The 19,195-nt window shown below is 45.6% G+C and overlaps 1 protein-coding gene across 1 annotated transcript; it reads right to left on the bottom strand.

The window, feature by feature from the left end:
• Positions 1–37: 37 nt before the first annotated feature.
• On the bottom strand, positions 38–18,764 carry LOC115593258 (transcription factor 7-like 1-B). The gene is made up of 12 exons (XM_030436744.1): positions 17,747–18,764; positions 17,548–17,617; positions 15,607–15,743; positions 7,366–7,443; positions 5,387–5,504; positions 5,201–5,282; positions 5,014–5,088; positions 4,736–4,852; positions 4,405–4,570; positions 3,399–3,506; positions 1,051–1,099; positions 38–944 (listed from the first exon to the last, which is right to left on the bottom strand). Exons 1-12 carry the CDS (start codon positions 17,921–17,923, stop codon positions 370–372), a joined length of 1,752 nt encoding a protein of 583 aa, XP_030292604.1. The 5' UTR covers positions 17,924–18,764; the 3' UTR covers positions 38–369.
• Positions 18,765–19,195: the final 431 nt, after the last annotated feature.

The raw sequence follows: 19,195 nt of genomic DNA, 5'->3' as shown, positions 1-19,195 counted from the left end.
AACAACAACAACAACTCTCAGCATCACACAGGAAAGCGGGTCAGAACTCAGTGACTATTTATTAACACAGAGGAGGAACCAGAACAGAACTACACTCATTACTACCAGGTGAAAAAACAAACCAACAAACCCCGGTGCCACACCTCGATGATCATTCATAAAAAGTTATTAGAAAAAGTGACAGTTGAAAAAATACACCGTTTGATGAAGTTAGAGATGCAGTCAAATATTGACCAATTACTTTCATACTGATATAAAATGTGATCTATAAAAAAGTTTATAAAAGGAAGCTTATTTACAGCATCGTGAAGAGGCACAGATCATGTTGAAGTGTGTTTGTGACGTCAGAGTTCATGTGAAACCAGATGCTCACAGCTGATTGGTTCTTCTGACGGAGAACGGCTGTGACGTGGTTAAGGCACCGTGGGAGCTCGCTGCTGATTGGTGAGCGGAGGTGAGGGGCGGGACCAGGAAGGGCTGAGAGATGAGAGGGGGAGGAGGAGGGGGTGAACACCTGGAGGAGGACATGAGGGGGGAGGAGGTGGGGGTGTCGCAGGAGGACGACGGCGTGGAGGGGCCCGGGGTGACGGTGGTCCGGCTCAGAGGGTGGGAGGTCCGGTGAGGTTTGGTGGTGAGGGACAGCGGCTGCAGCTGCTCGCCGTACGGAGAAGTGTGTCCGCTGTAGGAGGAGTGTGTGTGCTCGGTGTGGGTCGGCGCCGGAGCGGCGGGCGAGGCCAGCGCGGTGGTGGGCGTCGCCGGGGAGTCCAGCGAGGAGGCGGGGCTGGCCTGGGACAGGTGTGTGTGCGTCAGGTGGGAGATGGTGTGCGGCTGTGTGAGGTGGGAGCGGGGGTGTGTGTGTGAGGTGTGTGAGGTGTGTGTGTGAGGCGTCTCCTCAGGTGGGACACGAGGTCTCTTCAGCTGCAGGGGGGCGTCGTCCTGAGGACCTGACACACAAACAAACAGTGATGAGCTCGCAGGTCCAGACTCTGATCAGGACGGAGGACATCGTGTGTTTCATGATCAACATTCATCAAACTGTGTTTGTCTCACCTTCGAGCAGAGTCTCACTCTTAGTCCTCTTCCTCTTCTTCTTTTTACCCTGCACACAAACAGACACACACCAACATTTACACAACTGATGGAGACGATCTGTTGAGGTGACCGACAGAAAATGTTGTGATGTGATGTGAGAGACCAGCAGCTCATGATCTGATTCTAACTGATTATTGACTGATGTAAAGTGTTGTGTAGTGTTTTGTAGAGATGTGTAGTGTTTTGTAGAGATGTGTAGAGTTGTGTAGAGTTGTGTAGTGTTGTGTAGAGATGTGTAGAGTTGTGTAGAGTTGTGTAGTGTTGTGTAGTGTTGTGTAGAGATGTGTAGAGTTGTGTAGTGTTGTGTAGAGTTGTGTAGTGTTGTGTAGTGTTGTGTCGCGTTGTGTCGTGTTGTGTCGCGTTGTGTGGCGTTGTGTGGTGTTGTGTGGCGTTGTGTGGTGTTGTGTGGCGTTGTGTGGTGTTGTGTGGTGTTGTGTGGCGTTGTGTTGTGTGGCGTTGTGTGGCGTTGTGTGGCGTTGTGTGGTGTTGTGTGGCGTTGTGTGGCGTTGTGTGGTGTTGTGTGGTGTTGTGTGGCGTTGTGTGGTGTTGTGTGGCGTTGTGTTGTGTTGTGTGGCGTTGTGTGGTGTTGTGTGGCGTTGTGTGGTGTTGTGTGGCGTTGTGTGGCGTTGTGTCTGTTGTGTCGCGCTGTGTCGCTGTGTCGTGTTGTGTCGCGTTGTGTCTGTTGTTTCGCGTTTGTTCGCGTGTGTTGTGTTGTGTCGTGTTGTGTCGCGCTGTGTCGCGTTGTGTCGTGTTGTGTCGCGTTGTGTCGTGTTGTGTCGTGTTGTGTCGCGTTGTGTCGTGTTGTGTCGCGTTGTGTCGCGTTGTGTCGTGTTGTGTCGCGCTGTGTCGTGTTGTGTCGCGCTGTGTCGCGTGTGTCGTGTGTGCGTTGTGTCGCGCTGTGTCCGTTGTGTCGTGTTGTGTCGCGTTGTGTCGTGTTGTGTCGCGTTGTGTCGCGTTGTGTCGTGTTGTGTCGTTGTGTCTCGCTGTGTCGTTGTGTCGCGTGTGTCTTTGTCGCGCTGTGTCGCGTTGTGTCGTTGTGTCTGTTGTGTCGTTGTTGTGTCGCGCTGGTCGCGTTGTGTCGTGTTGTGTGCGCTGTGTCGTGTTGTGTCGCGTTGTGTCTTGTTGTGTCGCGCTGTTGTTGTGTCGTGTTGTGTCGCGCTGTGTCGTGTTGTTCGCGTTTGTGTCGTGTTGTGTCGCGTTGTGTCGTGTTGTGTCGCGTTGTGTCTTGTTGTGTCGCGCTGTGTCGTGTTGTGTCGTGTTGTTCGCGCTGTGTCGTGTTGTGTCGCGTGTCGTTTGTGTCGTGTTGTGTCGCGCTGTGTCGCGTTGTGTCGTGTGTGTGTCGTGTGTGTCTGTTTTGTCGCGCTGTGTCGTGTTGTGTCGCGTTGTGTCCGTGTTTGTCGTGTTGTGTCGCGCTGTGTCGCGTTGTGTCGTGTTGTGTCGTGTTGTGTCGTGTTTTGTCGCGCTGTGTCGCGTTGTGTCGCGTTTGTCGTGTTGTGTCGCGCTGTGTCGCGTTTTGTCGCGTTGTGTCGCGTTGTGTCGCGCTGTGTCGCGTTGTGTCGCGTGTGGTCGTGTTGTGTCTGGTGTGTCGCCTTGTCGCGTTGTGTTCGTGTTGTGTCGCGTTGTGTCGTGTTGTGTCGTGGTGTTGTCGCGTTGTGTCGTGTTGTGTCGCGTTGTGTCCGTTGTGTCGTGTTGTGTCGCGCTGTGTCGTGTGTGTCGCGCTGTGTCGCGTTGTGTCGTGTTGTGTCGCGTTGTGTCGTGTTGTGTCGCGTTGTGTCGTGTTTGTCGCGTTGTGTCGCGTTGTGTCGTGTTGTGTCGCGCTGTGTCGCGTTGTGTCGCGCTGTGTCGGTTTGTGTCGGTTGTGTCGCGTTGTGTCGTGTTAGTGTCGCGCTGTGCGCGTTGTGTCGTGTTGTGTCGTGTTGTGTCGTGTTGTGTCGCGTTGTGTCGCGTTGTGTCGTGTTGTGTCGCGCTGTGTCCGTGTTGTGTCGCGCTGTGTCGCGTTGTGTCGTGTTGTGTCGCGTTGTGTCGTGCTGTGTCCGCTTGTGTCGCGTTGTGTCGTGTTTGTCGCGCTGTGTCCGTTGTGTCGTGTTGTGTCGCGCTTGTCGTGTTGTGTCGTGTTAGTGTCGCGCTGGTGTCGTTTGTGTCGCGCTGTGTCGTGTTGGTGTCGCGCTGCTGTCGCGCTGTGTCGTGTTGTGTCGCGCTGTTGTCGTCTTGTGTCTACGCTGTTCTATGTTTGTTGTCGAGTTGTGTAGAGTTGTGTAGTGTTGTGTAGAGATGCAGTCGTGCAGCAGGACGTCAGCTGGACTCACGTAGTTGTCTCTGGCCGACCAGCCGGGGTAAAGCTTGGAGTGGACGAGTCTCTCTTTCCGAGCCAGCTCGTAGTATTTGGCCTGCTCCTCTTTGGTCAGTGAATGCCACTGTGGACACAGAACACGGGTCGGCTCAGTGACGGGACGACACCAGAACTACACACTCACGGGTCAGTTACTTCATGAGCAGCACACAGCAGTGACAGAGCTGCTCTGACAATAACCTTTCTATATATTTCACTTTCTACCTCAAAGGGTGTTAAGTTTTTCAAAACATAAATCTTTGACTTTATTTATAAACAGTCACAACGTAGACTTTATTCTTTACTTTTATCAACTTTATTCTTGTAACATTATGGCTTTTATCTATATATATGGCTTTTAATAAACACTTTGGAAATATTTTGACTCGTGTGACACGATTCTTTTAATAATACAACTTTGTACTACTTGATTTAACCTGGAATATTTTGACTCATTCTAAAATCTGAAAATTCGACTTTGTTACTAAATTTTCTCAACTTTTTCTAGAAACTTTGTTCTTGTAATATTGTGACTTTGTAATATTAATATTCTGATATTTTTCTCTAAAATGTTCAACTTTATTCTAGAAACATTAGAGCTTCATTTTCTGGACATTATGTTTTTATCAAAGAAACTCAAAATATTACAATTTCTTACATATAATTCATTTGTTCTCAAACTAAAACAACTTATTAGAATACTGTGAATTGATTATGAAATATTACAACTAGAAACAAAGACCGTTTCATCATCTTATACATCGTCCTGTATGAGCTGACTGAATTTTTTATAACTGCTACATTCTGGACGATTAACTTTATTGTTGAACAGCAAAATATTCTGCCTCCATTATAAACACATGATGGGTTTAGAAATATGTAACAGACTGAGAACTTTATCATCATAAATATGGAACATTCGGTGACACACACACACACACACACACACGCACACACACACACACACACACACACAGACTGACCCTCTGGCCCAGGATCTGGTTGATGGTGGCGCTCTCCTTCACTTTGCACTGGGCGACCACTTTGGGCCGCTCCTCTCTCATGTACAACATGAAGGCGTTGAGCGGCTTCTTGATGTGCGGCTTCTTCTCTTCTTCTCTCTCCTGCTGCCGCTGAGCCATCGACTTCCTGCAGAGTGACAGCAAACGTCGTGTTCACAACAGAAGACGATTCACAGGATATTCATGCAGCCGTCTTGTTGGTATTTGTGATTTGAAGGCTGGTTTGTGTCAGGATGCATTCAGAGGTGTCGTTAACAGTGTTAATGTGTTACAGTGGTGTAGAGCTCGTTACCCCGGCTGGCTGCTGCATTCAGGCTCCTGCTTCACTCCCGTCGGCACGATGGCCGGGTGAGGGACGGACGACTGAGAGGTCGGCACCAAACGAGGAGAGAAGCCGCCCGACACCAGACTGACGAGAGACGACACCACAGATCAAGACCCCATCACATTAAAGTAAACTACATCTGGACACAATGTGATTATAATCATACACTTAACCTGAACAATTCGTTGTGCTAAAGAACTTTTAGTCAGAGTATCATCAGATTTTTGTGCTGTATATTTTCTTACCTCGACATGGAGGCGTTCATGGCGAGAGCGGCCGGTGAGAAGCCGCCTGCGATGGGATACATCGTCTGACCCGGCCTGCACACACAAACAGAGCGTCACACATCCTGCAGGTCCAGACTGTGTGTGTGTGTGTGTGTGTGTGTGTGTGTGTGTGTGTGTGTGTGTGTGTGTGTGTGTTTTTACTCACAGCCATCCGAGGGGGTGTGTGAGCTGAGCCACGCCTCCAGGTGAGACGGGGTAGCAGGCAGCGTGAGTGCTCCTCGACATACCTGCAGCACAGGTGAGAGTGATCGTGTCGACAGTTACAGAAGCTGAACAAACTGTTAAGTTGTGTGTGTTTGTGTGTGTCTGATTGCAGGGCAGGTGAGCCTACCTGGGTCAGGAGAGAAGCCAGGTGAGGCTCTCTGAGGGGAGAAGGCCTCCGGGCTGTAGGACAGCAGAGGGTGGAGGTGAGTCATGTGAGGGTGCTGCACCACCGGCACGTTGTTCGACTGGACACACACACACACACACACACACACACACACACAGAACACAACAGGTGATTAGTGAGGATGCAGTGATGTCGTCTGTCCACCAGGTGTCAGGATGTCAACCTGTTTATTTTCAGTAACTCTGAGATGACTGCACACAACAGGAGACTTTTCTAGTACATTTTATTTAACTTTCCTTTCAACCAGAGAATTAAACTCAATAACATTTCATTTCCTCTGTGGACGAGTTTGTTCAGCAGTAACTCTTAAAGCTGCTGTCAGCGGAGGGAGCTGTGATGTCATTCATGGTCAGTGTGAACGATCATTTTACCGACAACCTTTTAAAATCCTGATGATGGAACTTTTTGGGGGTCTGAACAAAATAAACATCTGGAGGACACAATGTGCAGAACTACAGTTCTTCATTTTAAAGCCGTTTGTCACAGATTATAAAAATATTCTCAACTTCTGCGGTTTCACTTGTGCGGCTTCCAAAGTCTCTTCATGTGTCTTCATCTGACACATCTGAGCTAATAAAAGCTGCAGCTCTTCACACCTTTTAGTTATTTGTGTGAAGGAAGTAGTCGTGTATCAGTGCCGGACATCTCCGTGTTAACTTCATATCCTTGGTTTACGTTAATTTCTCGTAAAGATGTGGACTAAAATAACAGTAGAAGAGAAGCTCACTCAGGGACTGAAGGCAGGTGTGACTGACAGCGTGGGCGGGACAAACATACCCACACAGACTTGTGCAACAAACACTGAAGTTAAAGGTGAAGATCAACTTTTCTTTTCTAGGAAGTAAAAATACTGCCGGAAGTTTGTGATCATGAGAAACATCGACTGATAACATTCATTCTGTTCATGTCAGGAGTCGCAGGAGACATTTATCTCTCAGATGGTATTATTTCATGCATGACAACATGAACCCACACCCAGTAATTATCTCAATCAAAACATGTGAACCGGAGGAGCTGGAACTGGTCCCAGTGTGGCAGCTTCAGGCTGAGAGTCAGAACAACCAGCTCCTGCCACTGTATCACAAAACAAGACTCACTGCTAACTAGCTCTGTTAGCCATGTTAGCCATGTTAGCCCAGCTGCCCGTCTGTCAGCTAACAGCGACCTGCACGGTGCTTCACTGAACGTTTAACTTGATTTATTTTTAGAGTCCAGGAAGGTCAAACTACTCTGTATCTCTAAAGAAAGAAAGAAAGAAACTCTTGTTGTTGATCAGATAGCAACTCACTAGCTCTAGAAGGAAAGCAGATATATGAGTTGAATACACTGATCTGTGACCAGCTGACTGGTGTCCATGTGAACGTGTAACCTGCTCTGTGAACGTGTGCTGGGACCTTCGACTGCTCTCTAATCTGTCCTGACTCAGCTCAGTTGTGACAGATCCTGGTGTAACCCGGCGATACGACTGGTGTGATACACTTTTATGCTTCTACTGTGTGTTGAGGTCATCGACACATTTTTCACTGATAAGCTGGAGACTGAAGTGAAACTATTAATAACAGCGAGAAGACGACAGAGCTGCAGACTCTGAAGTGACATGAACACAAATGTTCCCTCGACTGAAACGTTAACTCTTTAACTGATTAGTCTTTCATTAAAGAAGTTTGTGTGTCAGATGCTACAAAACCAGTCAACATGCTTTATTACTGTCATTGTTAGAGGTGTACAGAGAACATCATCTGCTTTCTTTTGTGGATCAGTTCAGGACAAGGAGGTATTTTCGATAATGATATTTAAACTTTTTCTTTTTTAAATACCATTTAAATTAAAATGTTTGCCTCTTTAATTGTCGAATTAGATGGTCCAGTGTGTGTGCAGGTGTGCGTGTGTGTGTGTGTGTGTGTGTGTGTGTGTCTCACCAGGTGTGTGGGAGTCGCACAGTCTCTCATAGCGGCTCTTCCTGGGACGTCGAGCAGAGGCCACTGAAACGGCAGGTACTGTGGAGAGAGAGAGGAGATAAAAGATCAGATTTCAGAAATTCTCAGTAATTTTGTACAAAAGATGATCATTTGTAAAGTTGCTAAAGTTGTCAGATAAATGTAGAAGAGTCAAAAGCACTGAAATGTAAAGTGTCAGTTTTTTTTACACTGCTGTAGTTCACAGGAGCGTCACGACTTCGTTCCGTCTGTCTCTACCTGCCGGGTGGCTAACGTTAGCTAACAGCTGCAGGTATCAGAGTCAGGAGACACAAACAGTAAGTGAATCATCATATCTGAGGTTAAACTGATGTTAAAGTGGACTTCTTCTGTACTCTGTTCAGTGGAAGCATCTGGGGCTGACAGTCCACAGCTGGGAGGGATAAACTGTGTTTCTGCATATGAATAATGATGACGGACTCGCAGCGGAGCAGGATCTTATTATTCCTGCTCAGCTATTGTTCACATCCACTCCTGAAAATGTGATGTCTCATCTTTACTGTCAGGAGGAAGCTGTGTGAGAGGATGTAGTGGTGACTGTTGGCTCACACGTCGCTGCCTCTGATAACAGGTGAGATAACGTTCGACTCCCTCGTGTTTGCATTCTTTCTGCTGCCGCGACAAATTTACATGAGCCGACATGCACACGAGGAACACGAGTGATGGAGACGAGCCGCTTTGTGCTGCAGGTCGAATGGAAACCATAATGAACACATGCTACTTTTGGAGAGAGTGCTTCCCCTCTGTGTGTGTGTGTGTGTGTGTGTGTGTGTGTGTGTGTGTGTGTGTCTTGAGTTAGACAAAGAACAGTCTCAAGCGTTTGCCTTCGCCCTGCCCCCCGTTCCCCAGCACATAAACACCCCACCGGCCTGGAAACCACCGGGGTCCCACTGTTGACCGAGCCGTCTGAAAGTGGGAGACCACCCCCAGCCCACACACACACACACACACACACACACACACACACACACACACACACACACAGAACACAAGAGGCCTTTGGAACTCATTCAACTGTGAGTGACGTCAACAGACTCTGGGCTGTGACCTTTGACCCTGGACAGGAGGACTGATATCTCCTCCTGACTGCAGAGTGAAACCGTTTATCTTCATTAATTGTTCCCACTGTGACAATAATGTAAAGACTTTATTATCAGAATACAGCTGAACATTAACCAGAGGCTGCACTGACAGATGTCTTTTAAAGGCTCACTCCACCCATTTCATACATAAAGCTCAATGTACCGCTCGTCCAGGAACACGCAGCCGACTGAAGCTTTAAATCTAACCTCATGATGTCACAGTGATGTCATCATCTCAGCTTGAGTGAGGAGACAGGGTTTGTTTAATATCCACTGGAGTTTAAAAGATGTGTTCATCAGTACTTTAGGGTGAACTGTTGATTTTGCATTATGGGTAATGTAGGATCCAGTGTTTTTGGATATATGTCTCATATGTTTGGTCTCTTTCTGCGTTCTCGCTCACACACAAGCACAACAATGTAATGAAAAGTTAAATATACGGCTTCAACCAATGATTATATTCATTGTTGTGTAGTCTGTCCATTATTATCTCAACTCATTATTTACTTGTTTTGTCTTTAAAGTGACAGAAAATGGTGCTTCCTGATATCTTTTCTCTGTGGTTGGACGGCTGGTGACGGTCTGCAGACTTTCTTCATTTCAGTGTCAAAGTGTCTGAACGACACAGTCACATGTTCAGCATTAAGACTTGTATGGATTCAATTAACGAGAGGATGAATGGCTGTGTGTAACGTTCCATGTGTGAAGTGTAGAGCTGCACAGATTAGTCAGAGAAAAGATAACAAGATCTGCAAATACTTTGATAATTAAATTCATGTTTCAGTCATTTTACAACCAAAAACTTGTAAACTCTGTATGAGAGTAAATGAAGAGTCTTTGTGCTGTGGACTGTTGGCTGGACAGAGGAAACACTCTGAAGACGTCACTTTGGACTCTGGGAGATCGTGATGAGACCAAACAGCTGATTGGTCACTAATGCAGCCCAACTGAAGTCACATGTAAAAATCTGATTTACAACCTGCTCACACGTCTGTTCTCAGACCAGGTCTTAATTCTCCAACAGGTTTCTCATGAACATTTAAGAAATCAGGTTACAGCAGGAAGTCTCCTGTAACTCAGTTACTTAAAGCTCCTCTGTGGAGTTTTATGGGAAACACACACACACACACACACACACACTTTGTTTACATTCAGTTTGTGTATGAATGTCCTTCAACCTGCACGACATCTTCTTCTTCTCTGTCTTTATTAGCAGCGTATGCTTGAACATTACTGCCACCTGTAGTTCTGTGAAATACTGTGATGTCATTGGCAGGAATATGTATCGCATGAGCTGTATTCATATTGTTGTACCTGTTTTGTCCATTTGTCTGAACCAGTGTTTTTTACTCCACGCCCCACCATTGCTCTTGTTCCCTGTCGTGCTTTGTGTGTTATCTTTGTTTGCTATCTGTGTACCTATCTCTGTAAGCGACTTTGGGTCCTTGAAAAGCGCTATATAAATTCAATGAATTATTATTATTATTATCATTTATGAGGGTGTGCAATCAAAACAAGATCCCATTCATAAAAACACACACACACAGTCACAAACTCCACAGGCGACGTTTAACAACAAGTCAGTGTACCAACTGTTTATAAGGAGGCAGACAACCATTGTGTTCAATGTTAAACTAGAATAATTGTACATATTATCCCTCACACACGTCCCCATACAGCTGTATAAAACCCCATGACTTCAGCTTACCCCAGCCTGGACACACACACACACACACACACACACACACACACACAGTACAGCCTCACCCCGTCCCCCATTCGGAGGCCCGAGGAAGCTCTGACTGAGAGCACTAACTGGATCCAGCTGTTGGAAATACCAGGAAAATCAATGCACACACACACACACACACACACACACACACACACACACACACACACACACACACACACACACACACACACACACACACACACTGCACAATCACAGTCTATTACTGAGGGAAGCATAAAGTCAGTGTGTGCCCAGAAGGGAAAGTTATGAGGCTTTCTGCTGTTTACAAAAAAACGCTGCTCAGCAAACACAGAGTTCATGTTGGAGACAAAGAGCTGAAGACCGAGTCGACTCACAGCCACACAGAGATCAGACCTGAAGCTTTCTGTCCACAACAGCAACACAAATCAATCCAAGAGTTTGATCTGAGTCCAGTTCTCAGGATCAGTTAAGTCTCGCACATAAAAGCTGCATTAAAGGTCCAGTGTGAAGGAGCTGTCAGAACAATTCATCCATCTAGTTAGTTTCAGTGTGAGTTGCAGAGTCTTGGAGACATCAGGCTGATTATTATTTTTGTGCCATAAAACCAATCAACACTGAATAATCTCAACATGAAAAAGATTAGTAAATCTATCAAATAACTGTAGTAAGTGAAGTGAAGTACCTCACGTAGTGCGGTAATCAGAACAGTACTTGAGCTACTTTCATCACTAATCATCAAGACTTTTGGTTTTATGCCACAAAAACTGCTTTTAAATATCAGCTATTAGTCTCCTTAATTACTAATTATCAATATCGGCCCTGACACAAACACACTGGTCCCTGGTCAGCAGTTACCCGTTAATGTAAGGTTAATGTCTAAACTTTATCTTTATGTTTCATCTTTACATTTGACAAAACATGGATCATTGTGTGAGTGTGAGTTCACATCCTTCACTTTAATTTAGAAATGCAATAAAAAGAAGTTCATTTCATGTCAGTGTTAATGACTAATAAACTGATCTGCGGTCTGTTCCTGCAGCTCTCTACAGTGTCTTCCTCTTTCTGCAGCTCCGATGACACTGACATAAGTTTTGTTTATCATTTTATTGCGAAGCATTAACACTTAATACCTAAATTCATACGAGGTGATCAGTTCCTGCTGCCCTGTGACCGACCTCCCAGCACAGCTCCATGAAAACCACTGACAGTTTTTATAGCTAATGTCCTGCTAACAGACAAACACGAGGGATCAGGTGAAAACAGACACTTTGTTATGAGTTTTAATGTGTGTGTATAGTGTGTGTGTGTGTGTGTGTGTGTGTGTGTGTGTGTGTGTGTGTGTGTGTTGTTTCAGACAGGTCATCCTCCTGGTATTTTAAGACTCTGGAGACAATGTGGAATAAACAGAGGAATTCTGGGATTGTTCAGCCGGCTGAAAGAGAGCGACTTTAACTAAACAAGCACACACACACACACACACACACACACACACATACACACACCAACATTAACACAGATGGTCGGCTTTGTCAACATGAACCTTTTTAACAGAGTGAAAATAAAGCGAGACGCCTGCCATCTCCTGCACGATCAACACTCACACATACCAGGTAGCTTATCTGTGCTCTGCCCTCCTCCTCCATTCATTGCTGCTCAGCTGTGACGCTGCTGCTGCTGGGTGTGTGTGTGTGTGTGTGTGTGTGTGTGTGTGTGTGTGTGTGTGTGTGTGTGTGTGTGTGTGTGTGTGTGTGTGTGTGTGTGTGTGTGTGAGACTGATTTGTAAAGTCAGCAAACCTCACAGCCCACAAGGTCATTCTCAAATTTTTGCTTTGGACAATGAAAAGATGTGCGGGCGCTCAACTAGTTTGGCCTGAATTTCATCCGGATTGCTTCACGTTCAGTTTGAGGTGACAGCACCTGATTGATCACTTCTGGCAATTGTTTTAGTTTAAAGAAGATGGTATGATTGTGTTATCTGCAGGACGCAGAGTTTTCTATAGATTGATATGTCACAATTTGGATTCCAAATTTAAAATCTATCAAAGTTAACTTTACATTTCAAGAATAATACGGACTGAGGAACACTCTCCTCTTCTCCAGAAACAATCCTTCCTTTCCACGCATCCTAAACAACTATCTCACAGAGACCCTTTTCTTTCTCTCTCGTGGTTTTGTTGTTGCTAATCGGCGCAACAACTTGGATTGTTTGGATCACATCATTCTCATCTCATGTCTCGAGTGTGATCTTGTAATGTGTGACGATCTGTCGCTGATCAGTCTGCAAAGCAAAACAACTGCATGACTCCCAGCACAGAGAAAGGAAGTTGTGTAGTTCAGACAAGAAGAGACATTAAACTGCAAAACGCCACCAGATAAAGTAAAGCTGCTGCTGTTAAATACCAGATGTGATGGCCTAGAAACAAATGTTTAAATCTCGGACAGAGCCATGAGGGCCCTGACCACAGTGTTTAAAACACACAAGCTCACAAAGCCTGCACCACACAAGTCATGGAGTCAGCGGCTTCATGTTCACTGTCACAACCTGATATGAGTGGAGCCTGTGGGAGTAGATCTGCTATCTCGGTGCTGCAACAGACGTGGACACAACCACAACCACAGTAAGCAGCAGTTTGTAAAGTTAGTTAAAGTGACTACGAGGAACTTTCAGGTCTTTGTTGATTCTGGTGGATTTTTTTGACAAAAGTGGTCCGGCAAGATCTTTGTGAGCGCCAGTGTAGAGCCGCACAACGTAGACAAGAGCCTCACATGCTGTGGCTGGAGTGGGCTAGTTTTTAATGTTCAGAAGAGGAAACACAACACAAAACACGCAACTTGCATCCCTACAGAGTTTGTTAAGTTAGTTAATGACTATGATTACATTTACTTATGTTCTATAATTACAACAAACATCAAAGATCTGAAAACCTCTCTAAAGTTTGGAACAAGCTGTCGAATACAGAAAATATGGTGTTAATATAATCTATATATATATATATATTTTCTAATCACCTACACATTGGACACCACAGCCTCTGTAGTGATCTCTTGTACTACAGTAAAAGAGGATTGCCAGAGTATGAAAGTGTAACTGATCCAAATATTTGGACAGTCCACAATAACACAGCATATAAACATCAACAAACTAAATATTATTAGCACGTGTGATCATAATCTTTCACTAATTCAACACATTTCTGCGGTTTGTCCGAGTTGTGTTGCCGTACCTTACTGTCCAAAATGGCTGACGTACATGAGGAGGTGACAGTAACAACACGTGTGTCTCTGTGTGTTTACTGTCCCTGGAAACATTGTTTTTTCATTTCCTACGTTCCAGAGTGTCTATATTTGCTTGTGTTTCAGTAGTTGTTAAGCTCAACAACAAGAAGCAGGAACACGAGTGTGTCCAGCTCACTATAGTGAACAACAGTGCGTCTGCTGTAGCTCTGCTGGCCCTTTACAAGCGTAGAGGAGGAGGTGGGGGAGGTGGGGAGGTGGGGAGGAGGTGGGGGAGGTGGGGGAGGTGGGCAGAGCGAGCAGACAGGTTGTCTACATGCTGGCTGTGGCTTCCTGCCTACATGAGTACAGTAAACAGCCTGTATTATGGTTCAGGTAGCGTCCAGCTAACGTTAGCGTGTTTACCTTGACTTGCCTTCAGCCTGCCTGCAGCATCTCTTCCTCCTCTGTCTCTCATAAACACACTGAGCTTTCTCACTGAGGAGGCTCAACAGTACACAAGGTGTCCATTGTGCAGAGAGAAATGTGAGGGAGGCTGAGTGCAGAGGAAGAGGAGGAACAATGCTGTTGTCTCAAGGCAACATTCAGCCCGAGCACAAACAGCCAGCCACAGGAGAAGTGTGTGTGTGTTCTGAGAAGAAGCCACGGGCAGTGTGTTAGGTATAATGAGGTGTAACGATCCTCCTGTGGAGTCATGCATTAGGACCATTCAGACTCCGCTAATGACAACAATGAGCCACTAACGCAGGGGGAGGGCATCACAAAGCTGAGGAATGCAGGTGTTTGTGTGTGTGGGATTGGCTGTGTGTTTAGCCTTCATGTGTGTCTGGGATAAATCCACACAGGAAAGACTTTCAAAACAAACCAGAGAGGGAAAACAAAAGAGCAGTGTTGCACATCACAGCTGAGTACAAGTAAAGATGCTGCTTTAAAAAGTTAGTTTATGAATAGAAGCCGAGTAAAGTCTCAAACTAACAAGAACAAAACTACTATATTCACCCCCTCAATGCAGCTGAGGAGCAGAAACTGGAAATATTCAAGTAAAGTACAAGAATGTAAAAAGAGTATGTGGTATAGTAATAGAGTAAATGTACTTCAGATCACAAAGCAGGACACTACAAACCTTGAAGAACTAAACGCACCGTGCAAAACATTTAGAGTTCAAAATACTGGAATCAGCTCCTCGACCATGTGAGTAACTGTGGAGTGTCAACTTCCTCCTGACTGCCCACACACACACACACACACACACACACACACACACACACACACACACAAAATCAAAAACACTGAGGACGTGACCTCAGTGTCTTCAGCGCTCGCAGCACTCTGACATAAAAGAATCGGTTGTTTTAAGTGAACATCAGGACCGCAGCGCTCTCTCTCAGTGAACTTGTGTTTGAGGTCACGTCTTCCTAACTGTCCTCTACAGGCAGATTGTGTTTAAAATTCCTCTCTCTGCAATTTTTGGATTAGTGGCCATGAGTGTTGCTGTATTAAACCACTACCCAGTATCCCTATAATCCAAGCTGAGCTCCCATTAAGCTTTGGAAACTGGGAAATTGGGCAACACGCTGTCAATCCTGCGCTGCAGCAGCCAGCTAAAGAGGCTAATCTGCCGCACAGCAGCAGGAGCCATGATGGGAGCTCATTCCTGCTGCAGGCAGACTGTGTCCGGGCCTGTCTAACCCTGTACCATCAAACCTCCTTATCATAACAACACACACACAAAGAGACACACACACACACACACACACACACACACAGAGAGAGAGAGACTCAAATGCAAGTGAAGAAGCTTTCAGGACAATGGCGAGTCAATGGTATCAAGGACTCAATCTGCAAAACAATATGGCCACAATGTGAAGCAGAGAGAACCTGTTGTTGTGCAGAAGGCGAGTCAGGCTTTAAATTACGCCTGTGAACGAGTTAATCTACATGACGTCAGCGTCTCATAAACTTCTGCTCAGCCACACCATTTGAGCTTCACAAGACAAACAGCCAACAACTCTGCAGAGCCAACAGTCGTCCTCACAGCTGTAGTAGTCTGCCCTTCTGCTACACTTCTATTTTCTGGGTTATACATTTTGTTTAAATGCTCAGAAACTTTACTGTGCATGAGTGAACACGGTGCGTGACTAAAGGTTGTCTTACCGTCCTGCCGCTGGGTGTGAGAGCTCCGTTGGCGAGGTAGGGGCTGCAGAGGTTCCCGAGGTCCGGGATCATGAAGAAGGGATATCCAACGTACGGAGAGGGCTGGAAGAGACCTCCATCCTGGCGCCTCCTCAGCGCTGAGAGACGAGAACATCATCAGAGTCACACAGAGGGGTCGCGCAGAGATTCTACACAAACATCAGCTGACTCGTGAAGAGAGAGCTGGGCAGTAAATCAACAGTATATGGTTCTGGGCGGATACGACATCTGTGTCGTCTTCTGCTGGTTTTAACAGTAAAGGTGTCATTTTGTGAACTCACCAGACTGTTTCTACTTGTCTCTACACACTCTAATTATCTCCACATTACTGATGAATATCAGAAATCTCCCTCATCAACATTAGGAACACCAACAGTCATCAGTATATCATCAGCTCAAAAGTAGATCAAGCTACTTGTTAAAAAAAAATATTGTGATACTTAATTTAGTCGCACAGTCAGAGAATTAGGAAGTGCTTTTGAGGAAATATCAAAATATACAAACGGAAACTCTGCATTCAGATTGAATTATATGTATACTTAAAAACAGATCAAATAAATCTATCCCGTATACAGTTTGTTGTTGTTTGTCCTGTGATGTGATGTTGAGCTCTTTGTTAGACTTTTGTTTGAGGATAAGGATGCTACAATAAAAAGTATTTAAAACAAAATATCAAGATCTATATCTTGTGTCAGGTCCATGTGGTCTTTATCAGGACCAATATCTGGGTCTCAAAATCTAGAATATGGAGTAAAGGAATGTGACTCTGTTCTGCTACTTTATACTTCCATTCCTCTAGAAATCTAAATATTAACTTTAGTTAGCAGTAACTGTCAATTGGTTACATGTCACAGTTGATAGCCTATCAAATAGTGTTGTGGGTTACACATTGAGAAAGATGCTCCATCAGAGCGAAAGTGCTTTTTCAAAATCAAATCATCAGCAACCGGACACACAAAAAAACAATACCAATAATCAGGAAACACCTGAATATCTGCCTCTGATAATCTGTCTATCCCTGGATAAATACTGCAATGTTATTTTAAAGCCATAATGCTGTGAAAGGCAGCTCTGTCTTAAAATATGTGTTAAAATACCTGCATTATAAACTCTGGATATGGAGTTTGAAAGATGACCCTACGCAACAAGCAAGAACATGCAGCTGAGTTGCATTCTGGGAATTAAAGGATCCAACGAGAGCGAGGGACGGAGTGAGAGCGCAGCCTGCAGCTCTACTATAAAGGAAGATTCTATTCTTTTAAAAATAGTAAATAAAAACTAAGTTTAATTAAAAATCTAGTTGTAACTGTTTGACTGTCACTACTGTTTGTGACCGTCGAGGTCAGTGTGGATGACAGCTGCTGAACTGAGCAAGAAAAACATGCTTCAGTAAAATTAATTTAGTGAAGACGTGAAGCTGATGGAGAGAGCCATCTGTCTTTGTGCTTCAGGGCTGGATGTCTCTTTATTGATCACTTCAGAGGTGATAGAACTGTGTGTTTTGTCTCAGTGTTGGTCAGTAATTATTGATTGCTCTTACTGTGTGGCACAGATAAACATGCAAACAAACATGCAATCTACCACAGCGAATCAAACCCGGAGCAGCAGAAGTGGCCTGCGTGCAGCTCCACAGCACAAAGTACATGAAAGAATGTAAACAAAGCAGATTATGATTAAAGTCGATAAGAGCTGATCCTGATGAAATCCCAGGCTGAGTTACAAATCAAAACCTGCAGCAGGAACATCAGTAAACCCTTCAGTGAGTCAGAATAAATCCAGCTTAGAACTGAACCACAGAGAGCACCTTTAACTCTCAGTGTGCAGGAACAGTCTCGTCTGTGAGACATTAACGAGACACAACTTCATGTGTTGTTGTTGTTGTTGTTGAGTGTGTCCATTTACCTTCTTGAAACAGCTGACTGTGTCTGGCCCGGCTCTCCAAGTCTGGGTTGGGTTTGGGCCGCCTGTCTGCCTGCACACACACACACACACACAAAGGTAAACAAAGCTATAGGAGCACTGTGGAGGACACACACACAGAAACACACACCAGCTCCACCAGAGAAAAGTTGATGCACAGAACTGGTCCCAGTGAACTCACCTCAGAGTCCGAGCTGCTGTTGGTCTCGGACTCGTTGACCAGAGAGGACTTGACGTCGTCCAGGTCCCGTTCCCCGGACACATTCCTCTTCTCCTCCTGCTCCCCCTCGTCTTTAAACGCGATCAGTTCATCGTTAGCTCCCAGGTCGTCTCCGTCCGCTCCGTTTAGCTGCGGCATGTTTGGACGTTAGCTGCAACGGCTAACATCAACGGCTGAGTTCCACCGAGTTGTTGGCTAACTCACAGTTAGTAAAAACACCCTACAAGACTCGAAAACCTTGAAGAAAACACTTTGTCTAATGCAAGCTGTGTGCTGGAAGCATCACACACTGCGTCGAAGTGAAGTTGGGTGAATGTTTCCCCCGTTAGCGCGTTAAAAAAACACCAAAAACTAGCTTAAAAACTAGCTAACATGCTAGCTAGCTATCTGCGGCGTTCACGGACCCGTCAGTTTCTGGCGTCGAACTCCGGAGGTGTGGAAGTCCTCCTTCAGCTGGCCTCCACCGAGAAAACAGTCCACAGGGACCGGAGCACCGACAGCCAGAGATCCAGATGTGCTGAAAAACGATCATACAAATCACTCATAACCGACCGAGTCCCGCTGACATTATGAAACCGAGCGCAGTCCGCCCGCACACTGAAAAGTTTACGTCCTTCTGCGGAGTTTAGTCCAGCGGAGAAAGTCGAGGCCGTTTTGATTTAAATCCCGCATCGTTAGTCCGGGTTAAAACATGCATCATTCCCACTGAAGGCGTTTTTAAAGCGGCCGTTTCCGCATTTTTAAAAATCTTTGCTGATTCGGGAGGTTTTGCGGTGGCCTGCGGTGCGGAGGCGTGGGAACAGCCGGGCTGGCTGCTGCTTCTCAAGTGGAGTGGAAGGAAAAGACCATCGGATACAGCGGAGGGGGGCCGGCGGCGGCCCGCACAGACCCGGGGTCAGTTCACACAGAGCGGGCTGTGAGGTCACACAGCACGGCGGCGGGCACTGGGCTGATCCTGGAGCAGCCACAACAGGTTGATCCTGAGGAGGGAGGAGGAGGAAGAGGAGGAGGAGGAGGAGGAGGAGGTTACATGGACACGAAGGACTCCTCAGACCTTAAAGGAGCAGTTCCACACTTTTCTGACCTCATGACCTGAGGAGAGACAATGGCCACTTTATGTAACGTTTGTAACGCTGATGGAATGTAACTAAGTACTGTGTATTTCCACTTCTTGATTACTTTATTTACAAGTTACTTTACAGATAATATGTGACAAAATAACAACAGCTGATGGACAAGTGGTCAGCTGACAGCATGCTCATATTTAATTTAACCTTCACTTGTACTTTTAATATCAGATACTTTAAGACTTTTTCTCAAGTATTATTCATATAAATAACCCACTTTTACCAAATTAATACTCTAAGATGATATCTTTACTTTTCCTCAAGTATAACTTTTGGTTTTTCG

Source organism: Sparus aurata, chromosome 12, assembly GCF_900880675.1.
Source record: "Sparus aurata chromosome 12, fSpaAur1.1, whole genome shotgun sequence".
In the NCBI taxonomy this organism is placed as follows: Eukaryota; Metazoa; Chordata; class Actinopteri; order Spariformes; family Sparidae; genus Sparus; species Sparus aurata.
The sequence above is the reverse complement of the archived record's forward strand: the minus strand, read 5'-3'. Positions and strand labels throughout refer to the sequence as shown.

Coding starts and splice junctions, on each gene's coding strand:
- LOC115593258 (XM_030436744.1), bottom strand. CDS start 17,923: ATGCCGCAGCTAAACGGAGCGGACGGAGACGACCTGGGAGCTAACGAT. Junction 5,283..5,386: donor TGGCTTCTCTCCTGACCCAG/GTAGGCTCACCT, acceptor CCTGTGCTGCAG/GTATGTCGAGGAGCACTCAC. Junction 4,571..4,735: donor GAATGCAGCAGCCAGCCGGG/GTAACGAGCTCT, acceptor GTCACTCTGCAG/GAAGTCGATGGCTCAGCGGC.